General features: G+C 41.0%; 1 protein-coding gene across 2 annotated transcripts in view; it reads right to left on the bottom strand.

The window, feature by feature from the left end:
- The window catches only part of PRKCE (protein kinase C epsilon), a 321383-nt gene extending 311378 nt beyond the window's left edge, over positions 1–10005 (bottom strand). Inside the window, exon 1 of one of the 2 annotated variants that reach the window (XM_034427654.3) lies at positions 8472–10005. In XM_034427654.3, the coding sequence (XP_034283545.1) occupies positions 8472–8819 (348 nt within the window). In that variant the 5' untranslated portion in view covers positions 8820–10005. The remainder of the gene's footprint in view (positions 1–8471) is intronic. The other variant, XM_034427655.3, reaches the window with a different exon arrangement.
- Between the last annotated feature and the right edge of the window lie 7720 nt (positions 10006–17725).

Raw genomic sequence — 17725 nt, 5'->3', positions numbered from 1 at the left:
AAATAAAGAGACACCAATAAAGTGACAAGCTGCTTTGGAATGGGTGTGGACATGCAGTTGTTGCCTCCTTACTTCAAAAGCATTTTTTCCTGGAATCACATTGCTACCATGAGAACCCAGCTAAAAGGAAATGTTTCTTTAAGATGATGTCAACAAGTATAACCTATACCAGAGGTCTTCAAACTTGGCAGCTTTAAAACCAAGCTATGCTGGCTGGAGAATTCTGGAAGTTGAAGTCCACAAGTCCTAAAGCTGCCAAGTTTGAAGACCTCTGTCCTATACACTCATACCCTCTCTGAAGCACCTTTGAATCCAAATGCTCTTCTTCCTACAAATCAGCTGGCTTACAGACTTGCTTTTTACTTTATGCTAGCTGTTTCCAAGGACAGCATATTTCTTTTTGCATTAGAGCTTACTTTTAAATAAAAATGAACAACGCATCAACTGTATACTTCCATCATATTAAGTAAATATATCTAAAATGTTTTAACTGCAGCACATCAGGCCTGCTGTTAGTGCTTCAAGCACAAAGATAACCTCACCGGCCTTGGAATTTTAATTTCTACAGTTATCATATGGTTACAAGGCATATTAGACAACGGCATCAGTAAAATAAAAGGGTATGACAATTCTCCCTCCCATATCCAGTGGATAGGAAAATAATGTGGAAAAGATATAGGACACAGCATACGTGAATTTGGTAATGGTAACTATTATGTTAGAGGAAAGCTAAAAATCTGAATTAAAAAATCTTAGAAGAGGAGACAACACCAAACATGTATTCTAGTAAATACACTGTATGGTAAATTATCCATCATCTTTGTGTCATAATAAGGGTGAAATCATTATAAGAGATCTGTAATTCTTATCCATTCTCTATTATGGCCCTAAACCTTAACTGCATTGCTCAATTGTTCATCATTATTGAGGTCACTGTCCAAGCAAAAAGTAACATTCAAGCTCTAAAAAAGCAAATCCATTCCAACATAATAGTGTAGTCTATAAATTATTGTTTCAGATCTTGGTTCTCATCTAAGGGGCCACTTAGATTTAATGGGAAACTCAGAAGTATGTGCAAGAAACAGGACTATAGAGTTGCTTTTGGAGATAGCTGGAAGTTGTACATCCAGAACATCTGGAGGGCACCAGATTAGGGAAGCTGCCCTTAAACACTCTTCGGTGTCTCTTCCCACCATTAATCATTTGATACACTGGAACAATTATATTACACAAAGACCCCTACTGATAATACTTTTGGAGATACAGATATTAAATAGCCAAGGTAATCAGTACTGGGGCTGCATTATTTGGCAGACTACTACATATTCTGTAACCCCTGCACTGCTTTCTAATAAATGTTCTTTCGGTGCTATTGTAATTCCTAGCTCCGTATTTGTGTATTGTTGCAAGCATTTGCTCTGTAACCATGGAATCAATCTACATCACAGTCCTAACTGAGAGGAAAATAGCTAACGTCTCCCTACAGGTGAAAAACAAACATATTATGATCTTAAAAATCACTGATCTTTAATGTGCAGGATGTGACCCCCTTTTAGAACATCCAGATGTAAAGTATCAGTAGTATCAGCTTCCTTTCTTTTTGTTATTTATGGGAGAAGCACTGGGGAAGTGAGAAGAAAAGGAATATTCAAATTTAAGACGATCTAAGATATTCCTTTTCTATCTATCTATCTATCTATCTATCTATCTATCTATCTATCTATCATCTAACTATCTATCTATCTATATCTATTATCTATCTATTATCTACCTTAAAGATTACAGGAATAGAATTTAATATGAAAATTTACTAATGAGATTCATAATACAGCTTGCAGTGAAAAATGCCTCTGACTCCAGAATTTGATTATTTATAAAAAAAAAAATTACAAATAATTCAAGGTGGTGAACATATCCAAAACATGTTCCTCCTCCTATTTTCTTCACAACAACACTATTGTGAAGTGAGTTGGGCTGAGAAGAGAGTGGCTGGCCCAAGATCACCCAGTTGACTTATGGCTAAAACAATAGTTGAACTCAAGGTTTCTTGCTTTCTAGCCTGGTGCCTTAACAATTTAAAAACTGTCACAGATCACCTGTTACAATAAGCTTAATAATTTTTGATAACCAAAGCAGGAGAAACAACAATTAACCAAGTAAGAGCTATGCTGTCACTATCAAACCAAACCATGCCAAAAGTAGAGAACACATATAGGTCAAGGTTCAACTGTTCAATTCTTTGTTATTAGTTCCCTGCAAATGTTTCATTCTCAAGCTAGATCACATCCTAACTGTTTGGGAGAGTGAACCTTGCTGGTTGTTTTTATGTAAGAGCTTGCCATGCCAGTCTTGGTTGAGGTGCTGTTGATGCTGTTTCCTAGGTTGGTATTGAAATGCCTACGGAATACGACTCAGAGAAAATGAAGAACCCAAACAATATTGTGTTACTTTTAGTATGCAGAATAGACTCTGATGCCATTCTACATACAAGTTCTCCACAATTCTTCTATGATACAGAAAAAAAATAGACATTTGTGATTGGGAAAAATGTCATCATTTGGGAATGTTAGCCACCTTGAGTGCCTATGAGAAGAAAGTTAGAATATAAGCTGAAACGATACAAATAATAACAAGTCAATGACACCTCAGGTTCCCCCCCCCCATTGTTCCAGAGCCAAGTCCCCCCATTGTTCCAGGTCTGCCCATTGTTTCAGAGCCATGACCCTAAAAATGTCTAACTGTGCTTTTAAAGAATATTTATTCTATTTTGATTTATAAACACAATCGCTTGTAAGCAGTTTTGGGAATAATGTTATCCTAGAAAATGGGATAAAGATAATTACAATGAATAAGTAATGTTTTAAATGATCCAATCACAACATTAATCAGTAAACTCAACAAGATAAATTGACTTCTCAAGGCATCTCAGTAGTTCTCTTTTGAACTTCCCCCATGCCTTGCGACACTTATCAGAGGTTTCCCTGCACCTTATTAGTTCTGAAAGATAAAGAAATAAATATATTTAAAGGACAGCAGCTGTCCTGCCAGATTTCAAGTGACAAAGAAAATAATACACACACACACACACACACAGAGAGAGAGAGAGAGAGAGAGAGAGAGAGAGAGAGAGAGAGAGAGAGAGAGAGAGAGAGAGAGACCGAGACCTCTTCTTAGTAAGAACAAAAGAAGTAGCTGTATATTTCCACTGGTCTATTTAACTCAGCAATGTTTATATTCACTGGCAACAGCTTTCCAGAATAGGATAGACCAGCAAAATGGTCCAAGATCTCTCTGCATGCAGTAAAAGTACTGCTCAAATGAACCTCAGCTCTCCTCTATAAATCTTATTGCAATAACGTTGTCCAAAGAAGTGGTTACAAAGTAATACACATTTTAAACAAACCCTAATATAAAAGAGGAATGAAGCAGACCTTGGAAGCTTATTAAGTATGGATTTATTTTTTAAAAAATCTATTTTTTGTTATTTGAAATTATTGTGTGAAAAGATCCATGTAAGATCCGTGTAATAATTTGAAGTATATACCGGTATCTACGTATTGACTAATGTAACTGGATTCAAATCACGTCTATTTGGATTTTAACATAAAATTGATTACAGTGTAAATGCATGCTAATATGAGCCTAAGTCTGCTTTATATATGAAATGTAGCTGTTCAGCTTTCCTACTGGGGAGGGTGTGGGGTGAGGAAGACCTCTTTCATGGGCAGATACAAGATATAATCACAGGCAGGTTATGCAGTGCATCACTTTCAAAGGTTAAAAAGGAATCATTATGGCCAACAAACATAATTATCTGTCAGGGAAGACAGAATCAGAAATGGAGTAAAATATCTTAAATGTTACTAGCTTCTTTAAAATGATTCACGTATAATGCATTTAAACATATGTTGACACTATTTATTTCTTCAACTGATTTTAACACATTGGTCTAGCGCTGAATACACAGCTTAGAAATATCTGATTTATCGTTTGCTTGTTTTTTCTTTCAAGAAATCAGAAAGCTACTGTCAGGAAACCATCATTATAATTTATTTCAATTACAGACCTGAAAACACAGTCATTGTTTCTCTTTCAAGATCTGGAATTGGTAGCCGTGTTATGGATTTTAATAGACGATTATGGTAATATATGATGTTGAACCCTTCCTTTTGCTCCCTGTTAACAACAATTTTAACTGTTCTCATGATTTCTTCAAAACCAGTAAATTATATTTGCTTTGCTCTCTGCTTCTTTATGCTGACGTTGGTGAGCATTTGCTAAATATTAATTCATATACTATAGTTGTATATCTTTTTTAAGCATACACCAACAAATATAACACATCAAAATGTTATATAACTCAGTTTTTACATCTTGGTAAGCCAGGATTGTTTGTAATTCCTTGCTGAATAGAGATCAGCCCCGGATTTCACTCTGCACATCCTATAAAGCAGCTTTATTGCCTTATATCTATATTATCATACATCACAGACAATTAAGAACCTGTACACTGAATTGCCAGACTGTTTTCTATCCACTCCCTGGTCAGTTTTAGCAAGGTGGCTGCAGCATATGACTTCAGCCATGTGATGGTTAGAGACCTCTCAACAAAGCAATGTTTCCTTTGACTTCCGTGAAGTGCTTTCTTCATCATTATCTGTTCTGCAGTTGATTTCTAAAGACCGAGATATAAACTTAAACTGAAGCAGCACATCATTTTGTAAAAAGCAAAACTCCTGCAAGCCTCAGCTACTTAATGCTTCATGTGAAATGAGAACATGAGCAGATAAACCTAAGCAAATATATTTGTTTTTTCACACTCAGTTCTGCTGTACCTGCAAAAACAAACTGAAAGCATTTCTTTAAGTTTGTGGACTGTCGCCTCTCCAAAATAGTGATTCTTTGCCATCTAGACACTTGGACTCTAGGAAGTATTACTCAATGGCTCATTTAAGAGAGTTTTTTTTTTCCTTTGAGTCTTTGATATATTTTTTTCTTGTATCCAAAAGGAGATTTTGGTCCCAAGGAATAGAGAGAATCCATTTAAAAACAACAGTTACCTAGTTGTGTGATTGGGGAAAGCCTTTGCTTCAGACCTTGGCAAAGCCATTTTTGGTCTGCTAAGAGAACAAAATAACCCAAATTGATTTCACAAGTCTGAATTTTTAGTTGCAGCTTCCTGGGAATCTATATTAATGATCCCTGACCCAGAACCCATGTATGACCTCACCCAGCATCATCTGTTTTCTCATAAATGCTCCTGAAACACTACATTTGAAGCTATAAATCAGTGCTTGGTAATATCCTTCTCATTGGAACTTTATGCTATTGTAAAAATGCATTTCTTTGCAACTGGGCTTAGAAAGCTACTGTGGTGATGGAAGAAGAATAGACTAATGTTGAGCAGCCAAATTCAGTCTTTCTCTGCTCATATCATCATCATCATCATCATCCTCTTCCCAAGTCCTTGGGAAGCACTCAATAGGTGGATAAAAATGCCAAATCCAGTCTAAACATTTGGCTGGCTGTGTGGGGAACCACAATAAATAATATGCTGTGTAATATTATGATGTTATAAAGTCACTCTTGGGATGGTTTCAAATGTTACTAATGCTACCAATCAAAAGTTGTTATCCTGCCTGTCTATATTTTCCCTTTTGTGAATTTTTTTGTGTGGTAAGAACAAAAGATGGAAGAAGCAATAAAAAAAAAGGCAGTTCTAGATAGAAGATATCGCTGTCTGGAGCATACACCCAAGAGAAATAGGCAATGCAAGACAAAAAGCATCATATATCATAACTTGGCCTCAGTTCCCCCATTTATAAAACAGGAATAGTGATGACCTGGCAACGGATTCTTAAATATGATAAAATGTTTGTGCATCAGATGTGTCATACACATAATTAATCACACCAATAATGACTTCTAGAAGATTCTAACGAATATATTTTAATTCAGGAGCGTGCACATGCACTGAAGAATGAGGTTTATTCTGCTACCTTATTAACAGTCTGAAAGTTCAAGAAATCAGAATTTGTTCACTCATAACAGTTTGAATGTTTGCTGACTTTCATCTGAACCCAAAATATACTCTTCAAATAAGAATTCAATAAAATGCATCTACCCAAGTGCTGGAAATAGTCCCAAGAAAAATAGTTCTCAAAAATCGGGACCAAAATAGCACTTACTCAATTCTTCTACCACTGAATTTATCTCTGGCCTTTAATATATTTTGAACAGATATACACATTTTATATAATACAAAGAATTACTTTAAAAAACAAACAGGAATTACATCAGAGACTTATCTCATTTCCAATTCTTAAGCAGTCTTTACTCTTTTTTTTTACAGCATACAGCCACTGTTAATTACTTTATATTAAATATTATATTTTATTACATCCAATTTTATTTGTGTTCTTCTGTACATCCACACTACCAGAGTTTGTCCTTCCCTATCCTTAACATTCTATATTGAAGTTCATCCAAAACTACCTTCATTTCTGCCAAATGCAAAAAAAAAATGTCCACACCATGATCTAATCTGTATTCAGCCTCTTTCTTCGTCTGATCAATAGAGTGCAAACGCCCTCCTCCAATCAGTGTCTCTCACTCTGTATTAGCAGTTGTGATGGACAAAAGCCATTCCATCCCAGCTCTCAGAAAAATGGAATAAAATAACTGTTAACATCCCCTCATCTTATTTATATTTTTCAGTGCATTTACTTATAAGTTATCTGTCCAGCTGTTTGCAAAAAAATAAAAATCTAACAGACTATTCGGACAGCTTGAAGGAAGATCAATTGTAAACAAATGTGAACAGAAGCATTGAAATATTTCAAAGGCTTCCCAATTACCTTGTCACCAATCCTCTATTATATCCAGCATCCCCGTGAATTATGAAAGTGAAATGCAACCAGTCTTTCCCCTCCATTAGCCTTGACCATAGTTGCATCTTGCTATGGTAGAGGAGATAAGTTTTAAACATTTTGTACAGGAAGAGAAGCTCTGGGAACTGGACGCTGGACCTCTCTATGTGTAGAATTTCCCTTAAGACTGGCATTTCTAACAAATTGGAAACAATTATACAAAAATGGACAAAGAAATATTGTTGAGACTGTCGGATTTGAAAGGGATCACAATATGGTGCAAAGCAGTACTGTGGAACTGTCCATAGTTATGCTGTGTAATCCTTGCAAAAATCACCTAGAACACGTTGCGCCTGCCTGTTGAAAATGTTACTTCATCTCTATGAAATTCTAGTGCTTTCTCTACTCCACACACAGTGGATTTAGAAACAACTGAGGGATGTGAAATTCTATGCTGATCTCCCAGTTCATTTGTTACTCTCTACCCAAAGCCAGATTAATATACAAACGAGACATACAAACTCAAGTCTTATTAGTGAGGTCACCCTATGTGGAGTCTCTGGGGCAAATGGAGCTGAAAGAAGCTCTACTCAAAGCTCCTGCTCAGCCTGAATCAAGATCATAATTGATTGACTCCTCTAGATTCATATTGAAAGCCAGTGTTCGTGTTCTATCAGTCAGTTCCATCCTGCTATGTGCTGTTTGATAAAGTTTGTCACCCCAATCCTGTTGCATCATGACTTCCTGAGAAGCCAAATAAACGTGTTGCCTGAACCTAAGCTACAGTGCTTTCAAACAGTCAGCCTCTCCATCCTGATGGCTGAAAACAAAGCAGATGAAGGATATATCTCAGAATCAAAGAATCATATCTAAGAATTCTGGGGTTCCTGTTTTTCTTTCCTGATTAGGAACACATGCTGTGCACAAAAGGCACAAAACAGAGAAAGACCCTCCAGAACTTGGATTTTACCATCAGCACTTAAAAGAGCTAAGCTGAGCTGCAATGGCAAAAAAAAAATCTTAGTTTTGGGAAGCATATTGGGCAAATGTGACATCTTGATCAGAAGATGTTAGGTTTGGTTGTGGGGGGACTTATTTATTTCTGGATACTTTATTTATCTTGTTGCGGAGAGTCGCATTATGAATATAAGTTTGTTAATTGCTGGGAGTCCTAGCAGATTACAGTGGGTTAGAATCTGAATGAATAGATGGTCAAATAAACAAATGGCAACAAACCCTAACCATGCAGTAGAGTAATAGAATATTTAGCTAGATGTCTTTTGGGGTACTTAAGTCAGTGGCAGAGCTGAGGACCCTAAATCCTAGCTGTCAAGGTTCAGACTACATTGTCTTTTTCTTTAAAAGAAAAAGAAAGAAAGAAAGAAAAGAAAAGAATAGGTGCATCTTCCTTTTCACAAGGCAGATTTGAGACACCACATCTCCTATGTACTTGCAAGCATGTTTCAGCCACCTGCTTGAGCCCTCCGACCAAGATAAGGGTGTGTGGCTAATACAGCTGTCAAACAAAAGGGGTAACCTTCATCTAGCTCAAAGCCACAAAAACAACCTGACCCTGAAATGCACACCCTCTGGAGCACTCACCCAGTCCTCAAAGTGCCGGCTCCCGTTCTGCAGCAAGTCCTCAAACTGGATAGTACAGTTAGCCACAAAATCGTCGTACCCGATGGGGGCATCGTGGAAAACGGCCATTTCAATCTTCCTGCCGTTGCTAACATCGGTAACAAATTCATCGTTCCAGGCAGGGCTGTTGGTTTTCTGCTTGGTGGAGGTCTGCCCGATCCTGAAATCGTCCACATTGAGGGCAATGTAGGGGTCCAGTAAAAAGGTCTGTGGCCTGGGACCCACCGCATGCCTTAGCGACCAAGGGGTGGGTTTGAGATTCACCGCTTCGCAGATTTTAATTTTCAGCATGCCATTAAAAACCACCATGGTTAGATGGCTTCACTTTTCCTTGGGATTAAGCACGCTCCGGAGCCAGGAAGGTTTCTAGGAGATGTCTCAATAAATAAGAAGGCAGGTTTAAGTGAAGTGGGGGGTGGGTGGGTGCAGGGGGCTCCTTTCGGTGGCTTTGGCTAGTTTTTCCTCTTGCGACACCCAGTGAATGCATACAGGCATACATTCATGTACACACGCATGTGTATATATATATATATACACACACATGCATACAAACACACACGCATAGATTTAAGAGAGATTGGCCTCTGTGTGTGTTTTTAACGGAAAAACAAAAGGCGGGGGTGGGATGGGGGGGCAGAAGGGAAGGGGAGAGGGATCGCGCGTGCCTGCTTGCAGAAATCCGAAATGCGATCGCAGCACATTCAAAAGAATCTTCGGAGCGGGGGATACAGGGACGTGTCGAGATCTATATATGTATATGCGTATATATTATTATTATTATTTTCTTAAAAGGAAGACTGCCTCCCCCGCCGTCGTCTTTCTCTCGTTCAGAGCGTAATCCTTGAGCAGTCCTCCGCTGAAAGCAATCCGGCGCTCACGCTCTGCTGCTGACTTGCCTGTGCGGCGGCGGCGGCGGCGGCGGCAGGAACAACAGGGGAGGGGAGGGAGGGGAGAGGAGGGGGAAGGGGGGTCGGAAAGAAAAGCAAACACCCAGGAACACCGAACCTAACGCGCAGCCCTGCCCACTTCGCAGCCTTCCGACTGAAGGGGAGAAGGGGGGGGGAAATCACACAGTCCGAGGAACCTTACATCCGCCTCGGCTGCAGCGGGAGCTTCCTCGCCTTCTCCGCCTCCTCCTCCTCCTCCTCCTCCAAGGCCAAGGATCCAGGGGATCGAACCCAATGCATGAGGAGAAACTGCTCCCGATCGACCTGCTCGGGAAAGGAGGGCGGCTCTTTTTCTGTTATTTTCAGATCATTTAAAAAAAAAAAAAAAAAGGAAAGGGGGAAAAAAAAGAAAAGAAAAACGCCTCTCGCCGGCAACACGAGGTTCCCGCCCTTCCCTCCCCACCCCAAGGCCGCTGGTCTGGCTTGTGCCACGGGCTAGGCTTGCCTGATGCTGGGCGAGGAAGGCTCCCCCAGCTGGCCCTCTCGCTCGCTTCTCGCTCGCTCGCTCGGTGTGTCTGTCTCCCCAATGCAGGAAATGCGCAAAAGACGTCAGTGTGTGGATCTGTGTGCGAATAGAAAGTTTTGCCTGTTGGGGGAGCAATACGCTGCAAGGGATCACCGGCGAGAGCAACTACCAGCGACGCGGGAAGAGCCCTTCCCGGCCGCCGCTCCTCGGGACCGTGACTTTGGGCAGATATGCCCCCCACCCTCCGAGTCCCGGTTGCCCCTTCCTCCCAGCGCCAGGACTCCCAACTGGAGCGCTTCCTCCGGCGCCTCCTTCCAGCGCGCCTAAACCTCTTCGGGGCGTTTGTGAGGAAGAGAGGCTGGCCAGTTGGCGACACGACTGTCCCTCTTCCGCCCTCCTCCATTGCCGCCCGGCCCGAGCGAGGAGGCAATTTTAAAAGCGAAGCCTGCCGCGTTGCTTGTTTTTTTGCTTCGTTTTGCGCCTCACTTTTCCGCCCGGGGTTCGGAGCGGCGGCTCGCGAGCGCTTCAGCGGGCTAAGGCCGCCTCAGTGACATTGCAGGACCCGAGCAACACACCACTCGGGACATCCACAAGTCTCCTTCCCGGCGCCAACGGAGCCGTCTTCAAGCTGGCGCTCTCCGGATGAGTTGGCTTTCAACTCCCGGAGACTCTGCCGGCTCGTTCTGGAGGCCACCAAGTTGGGGAAGGATACACTAAAACAGTGTTTCTCAACCTTGGTAGCTTGAAGATGGGGGGACTTCAACTCCCAGAATCCCCCAGCCAGCGCTGCTGGCTGGGGGATTCTGGGAGTTGAAGTCCCCCCATCTTCAAGCTTCCAAAGTTGAGAAACACTGCGCTAAAGCCTTGAGGCCGTTTGTTCGGTGGATCGGAGCCGCAGAAGGGGACAACCCGGACAGCAAATGCTTGATGTGATGTCCCAGGATATTTATCTGTAATCAAACGCTCCGTCCGTTTGTACTGTTCCAAACAATGGGGTACAAGTGGTCCTCGACTTACAACAGTTTCGGTTTATTGACCGCTCAAAGTCACTGAAAAAAAAAGTGACTTTTTAAGACCATTGCAGCACCCCCATGGTCACAGGATCAAAATGCAACCGCTTGGCCACTGGTTCATATTTATGACAGTGGCCATGTCCTGGGGGGGGGGGTCATGTGATCAGCTTTTGCAAACTTTGGACAAGCAAAAGTCAATGGGAAAGCCAGATTCACTTAACAACCATGTTGCCAACTTAACAACTGCATGGAATCACTTAACAACTGTGGCAAGAAAAATGGGACAAAACTCACTTAACAATTGTCTCACTTAAGATAAATTTTGGGCTCACTTTTGGTCGTAAGTCGAGGACTACCTATATATAGTTATTTTAGACTGGGCACTTAATGTGAAAAGTGAAAAGGAAGTCACTTTCTTGCTCAGAGATTCACCCAATGAGCCTGCATATCCTTGGGCGATTTTCCAGCAGGTAGGGGCAAGACTGACAGTACTCTAATAGTCTAAAACTGAACTAAATACCTAAATGATATTAGCAGTCTTTCCAAAGGCACTCTTTCTCTTGAGGATACTACATGAGAATGAAATGTTTTTAAATGTAAAAAATTTTAATGTAAAACTATTAAAAATAATTTTAAAACATTAAGCATTCTTTGCTTGACTGTGTTTTGTACAATATATATTTATACTAAGTAAGAATAATGGGCCCTGCACTGTGGGTCTTGGTTCTGGCCTCAATGGGTAGCTTTCAGGGGTGAAATCCAGCAGGTTCTAACAGGTTCTGGAGAACCGGTAGTGGAAATTTTGAGTAGTTTGGAGAACTGGCAAATACCATCTCTGGCTGGCCCCAGAGTGGGGTGGGAATGGAAATTTTTGCAATATCCTTCCCCCGGGAGTGGGGAGGAAATGGGGATTTTGCAGTATCCTTCCCCTGGAGTGGAGTGGGAATGGAGATTTTGCAGTATCCTGCCACACCCACCAAGCCATACCACGCCCACCAAGCCACACCCACAGAACCGGTAGTAAAAAAATTTGGATTTCACCACTGGTAGCTTTGCCTGTGTTATACGGCCCAAGTTGCATTGGGAGCCATGGTAAGTTTTCTGGCCTTATATATGAATGTTCCTAATAACAGTATATAAAAATACCTTGGGAAAAAAATCTTTATGCCAGCATTTTTCTTCACAATTGCTTATTGTATGTATTTTCTCCATACATGTATCCACACTGTCTCATTTCTCATGACTCAGTGCAGTTTTCATAATCCAAGTAAAACAATGGACATAAAAATGAGAATGTAAAGGTATATGTATGTTGTTAAAAACTGGGCTGCAGAATGCTAAGGAAAATAAAACAACGTGTTGGGATTTCGGTGCTCCAGGCATGACTCCCAGCTACTTGATTATTAGAAGGGGCAGAGCTTTGGCTTGGCTGTCACTGAAATAATTTCCTCACCACCACCACCACCCCACCTTCAGTGCCTGGGAAGTAGACAGGAAACCAAAGGAAAACTTAGCTCCTCGTCTGGATCCAAGACAAGGATTGTGAACCATTCTCTCCCGGGAGAGATGTTGAAGGGAGGAGAAGACAATGCTAGCCCACGAAACAATTCAACAGGATGACCTGGAGTTTCCATTATGTTTTTCCCCCTATGTTCAGCTGTGACAGTGGCGAGGAAGCATTGTTCCAGTCAGAAGATACTTAGACGTTGTAATAAAATATTACTTTCGTGTCACATTATTTTAATTGATAGATCAGATAAGTTCAGCAGTTTTAAACTTCTTTTTCTTCCTTTCCTGTGGATGCTGGAAAACATTCACAGCAGATCGCATAACAAATTTTTTAAAAAGCAAAACAAAAGCTTTTTATGTATTTCAGTACCATTTACTCCCTCAATGCCAAAGTAATTGTTAAAACCAGCATCTTGTGTGGAAATGACTAATTCCAGCCAAGGCCACTGGGAAGGGCCCCTTTAACTCAGACATTTTCTGTCAAAATTCTGATGAATAGAAAACTTGCATTATGAGCAGATATAAAAAATTGATTCCACATTGGGAGAAAGAGAGAGAGAGAGAGTTTAAAGATTAAAAAATGGTCCACTGAACTGGCATCATATTATGAAAATCAGTCCTTTAGTCAGTGGTTTTGTTTGTCCTTTTGACGTTCCAGCATCACATTATGAAAACTTCGCCTCTCCTCTGGATTATCCAGCTTCACTCAGTATCAGAAAAATAAAACAAGACCAAATAAAACATTCCCAATATTCCCAGCATTGTTTCTATGAACGTGAGAACCTTTGATTAAATTATTTTTTTTAAAATGTAATGATGTAATTTTTTTAAAAAAAACTCATTTAATGCAAACTCATTTAATGCATAAAGACACACTAAACAGTAAAAACTATCTTCGAAGTACAGTATCTTTATGCTGTTTTACAATGTGGGTTAGTACTTATTGTGTGATAGGTGTATTGTTATATTTACCAACCTCCCCCAAAGTGGTGTTTGCATGTATTAGACAGGACTTCAGAAAGTTCTGCCATTTCCAATTATCTCAGCCTCTGACTGAAGGTTTCTGTTTATGAGAACTGAAGGCCAACTCAAGTTGAGATATTAGGCTGGGGAAATAATACCCCATTATTAGTGGATTTTTGGTGCCAATTTATGACAATTACTGTGTAACTAAAATGTAGCTGCTGAGAAGGAAACAGTATTACCATGATCTGGAATATCCAAGAAAGTAGAAACAAAATCTTTAGGCTAAGTGGGAGTAGCATCTACTACAATGTGTTTCCTTTTGGGGTGGAGAACAGCAGGGGAGGGAATAATAATGTAAGGAATAATAGGCATTGTTGGCTTGAACATTAAAGCACCCAAACTGTAAGATTTCATTGCAGGTCCCAATGGGCTAAACAAAGAACTATGCCTTGTTTGTAATTATTGTATTTACCCACATGACATGCATATTTGATAAATGCATGTGAGTCACAGTTTAACATTTTCTTTTCTAGGACCAGTTTTACATTTCTAATGGCATAATGTTTTCTGCTGCAAGTCATGTTATTGAAACATGCCAATCAGTGCTTTAGATACCAATCAATCTACACCAGGGGTGTCAAACTGGCGGCCCATGGGTCAGGTACACCATTCACAGGCCACGCCCACCCCAGCTCTGTGAAGGGGGAAAACGTCGTGACAGCAATGTGAAGCCACGAGTTTGACATCCATGATCTACACTGATAATCTCTTAAATATGCTACTGTTGGAAGAGAATATTTGTAGCTCAGTGTTGAATTGTGGGGTCCTTGGTGCTCTCTAGACTTAGTGGTTTTCTTCCAGACATTTCATTACCAAACTAGGTAACATCATCAGTGCTAGTAGGGAGTAGAGTTCACTCTCATTTTATATACCAGTGGCTTACCCTGTTAGCATTGGTAGGAGTGGACTTGGTACTTTTTTGATTACGGTATTCTTATATTTAACTTGTTTGTCTAAGTTGCTAGTTCCTTGATTGGGTATTGTTTACTTCTTGATTGTTGCTTTAACGTTAATCTAGGGTGCATACAGTTTCCCAGCTGAAGCTATATCTCAAAAGATCCAAGCTCCGGACCTAATCCAGTAAAAACAACCCCAGGTGTTTGGGCAGGTGATAATTGGGTTTATTAAGCCGGACTCAGGCACACAAATGAGCTCCAAAAAGCACTGTCACAAAACAGATGCAATCCAGAATTAAAGTCAGCTCTGGGAGCACTCGCCTCCCAGTGCAGTTATAAAGGCAAGCCATGTCCTCCGCTGGTGCAGGCCTTGCCCGGAGGTCACTCACCCAGCTCCACATGGCTGCACATCTGATCGTCGGGTGTCCCAGTTGCACAGCTGATCATCAGGCATCCTGGTTGCCTCGCGCTGGCTGCCTCCCAGGCACACAGCTGATTGGTGCCCCAATGGGGTTTCACTGGTGCGTGGTTGCAGCTGCCGACATCACAAACTTCCCCATCACCACCAGGACCTACCGGTAAGGCAAACCCCGAGGTTTGACAGTATAGTTAATTCTGTCCAAGTGTTGTGAATTTAAGGAGTTTTCGTCATGCTTTATACTAATTGGTGTTCATAGATTTGTTCTGCTGGAGTTCTCCCTGTTTGTCCTACATAGTGGCTCTTGCAGTCCTTACATTGTATATACGTGGTGAGATGCACAGCAAACAAATTTAATGAATAATCAAAATAATGTTTTAGATGATTCCTGTTTTTTTCTTCGGGAACTGTTCCTCCTCAACCGGTAATCAAGACCCAGATGAGCAGAGGTATCAAAAGCTTTACCTAATTTCTGTGTAGTCAACAACAAGACCATAAAAAAAAATAATTTTAGTCCAAGGGTTATATTTGGTGTCTAGACATGCTTCAACTTCAGTTCCTAAAACTTTTGTTAAAAATTACTGAGTTAGACAAAAGAATATACCAGAGGTGTCAAACTCGCGTCCCGCAGGCTGAATGCGTCATGAGCTGGCCACACCCACACTTGGTTTAGCAAAGGGGGGAGGAAGTTGTGATACGTCATATGATGCCGCCATGACAACGCGGGTTTGACACCCCTGGAATAAACAGTTGAATTTAGGAAATGTGACTTCACACATCCATTCACCATGGAGGCAAGAAAATGAAATCTGCCAATCCTCTGTGACTATTTTATTTCTTGGGGAAATAACACTATTTCTTTTTACCTTTGTAGGAAGTTAGTACCCACCCCTCTCCTAGAAGAATGAAATATTCTAGGAAATATTAAAAAGGCAGAATATTATACCTCCCTGGATGAGAAAAGGAGAAACATTCTCTTGGAAAGCAGCCCCCACCTTTGTTAATAGCCCCAGAAAGACTGGACCATCCTATCTACAAAACAAAAGGCCTTCACCCTCAGGACATGATAGGATTAGCCCTCACTCAAGATCCAAACCAGGACAAAGCCATTAAGCCATAATAGGAATTACCCAACACCCTTTCAGAATACAACCCTCTTCATTACATCATCACCCAGCAAGATTCAACCAAGCCTGGGACACAGACAGCCTACAAGGTTAGCTGGACCCCCACATAGCCCCTGGGAGTCTGACAACCAATAGGATATATTTCTTGCAAGGCCCAAGAGAGGGTATAAAATATATCACACTCTCTACTCCATGTGGTCTTCTACCCAGAATCACACGTGCTTGGTGGTTCTGCTTCACCATTACACCATCCTTCCAAGCAGCCTCCATGTTTCCAGTGTCTTTCTTCCCACTTGGAACTGAACCCAGATGGACATTTCTTCCAACACTTTTGATACAGAAATTTGCAAACTCAAATCATAACAGGCTGGCAAGAATTCAAGTAGGAACAGGCAACTGTATTTAAACTGTAATTTAGAGAGATTGGCTTTTATTGCTTGTCTTTTCACATGTAATGCTTGGCTTGCAATTTTCTATATCTTTTGTAAAGTCAAAACAGAGTGTTTACAGCAGAGACAGAGCTTACCTTGTGCCAGCCCCTGACCTTTGCATGGCCTGAAAATCCAAACCAGCTATGTGTGGAGAAACAGCATCCCCTAGTGGAGGAAGTATGCAAATATCCAACCTCACTCCAGTGTTGTGGACATTTTCCTTATTCATGGCCTGTGGACATGATCATACTTAGTGCCTCCCAATTACTGATTACAAGTGATTCTTCAGACACACCCACAAAAGCCTTTCATTAAATCATCTTTCTACCACAGTGAATAAGGTTATGCATACATAATCCCCCCCAAAAAAATATTTTTCAAGCCACCAGTAAAATCTGAAGTATTAAAACAAAACAAATAAAAGCAATTTCAAAGGTTTAAAAGATGTGTCACAATGTTTTTTCCCCCTCTAAAGGACTAGAAAATGCAGAGAAATCAAAATTGTAATTTTGCAGTTTTAAAGGGAACACAAACTGGCAACTGAGCTTTTTGCAAGTGTTTTCTGATGTCTCCACTGTCATTGGCAACATGATTAATAAATTGTTCTTGTAAGAAATGTCACCGCAAATAAGACTCAGTTCCTAAATATAAGAACTGACTCCCTATTTGCAGGTAGATTCTCAACCTATACTGAGCCTCTCCTTTGCAGAAAAGACCCAGATTGTGCATGAACCATTTCATGACTAACATGGAAAGTTCACCCAGAAAATGCTGACAATCAGCTCAAACAAATGAGATATAGGTCAGGGGTCAGCAACCTGTGGCTCCGAAGCCACATGTGGCTCTTTGGGCCCTCTGCTGTGGCTCCCTGTCAGGTGATCCCACCACTGGCTGGCCTCGCCCCTTGCCCTCCCCTCACAGTCACTCCATGCCTGGCCTGAGAAGGTAAAAGCAACGGTGAGGGATGGAGAAGCAGCCAGGGCAGAGACAGAGAGATACAGAGAGAGAGGGAGGGGGGAAAGAGGGAGGGGGGAGAGAGAGATGTCAAATGGAGTTTGTGATTCCCGGTGTTTTTTAACAACTGGTTCTCTGCCCTAATGACCTGCTGGGTAGGCATGGCTAGGGCGGGGTCATGTGACTGGTGGAAGTGAGTGACATCGAGTTGGCCACGCCCACCCAGGTTTTGTGGCTCCCAGTGTTTTCTTTTCTGTGGGAAACAGGTCTAAATGGCTCTTTGAGTATTTAAGGTTGCAGAGCCCTGATATAGGTGATGCTTAATATTATATAATTATAATGATTAGATATAATTGGCTAAGCCTTTACTTACAGATTTCCAATTGCACTGTATCATCATTTTCTACTATAAAATTGCACAGTTACTT

This window comes from Pantherophis guttatus, chromosome 1 (genome assembly GCF_059756535.1).
Source record: "Pantherophis guttatus breed Tessera chromosome 1, ASM5975653v1, whole genome shotgun sequence".
NCBI lineage: Eukaryota > Metazoa > Chordata > Lepidosauria > Squamata > Colubridae > Pantherophis > Pantherophis guttatus.
This window is presented reverse-complemented; position numbering and strand designations above follow the sequence as displayed.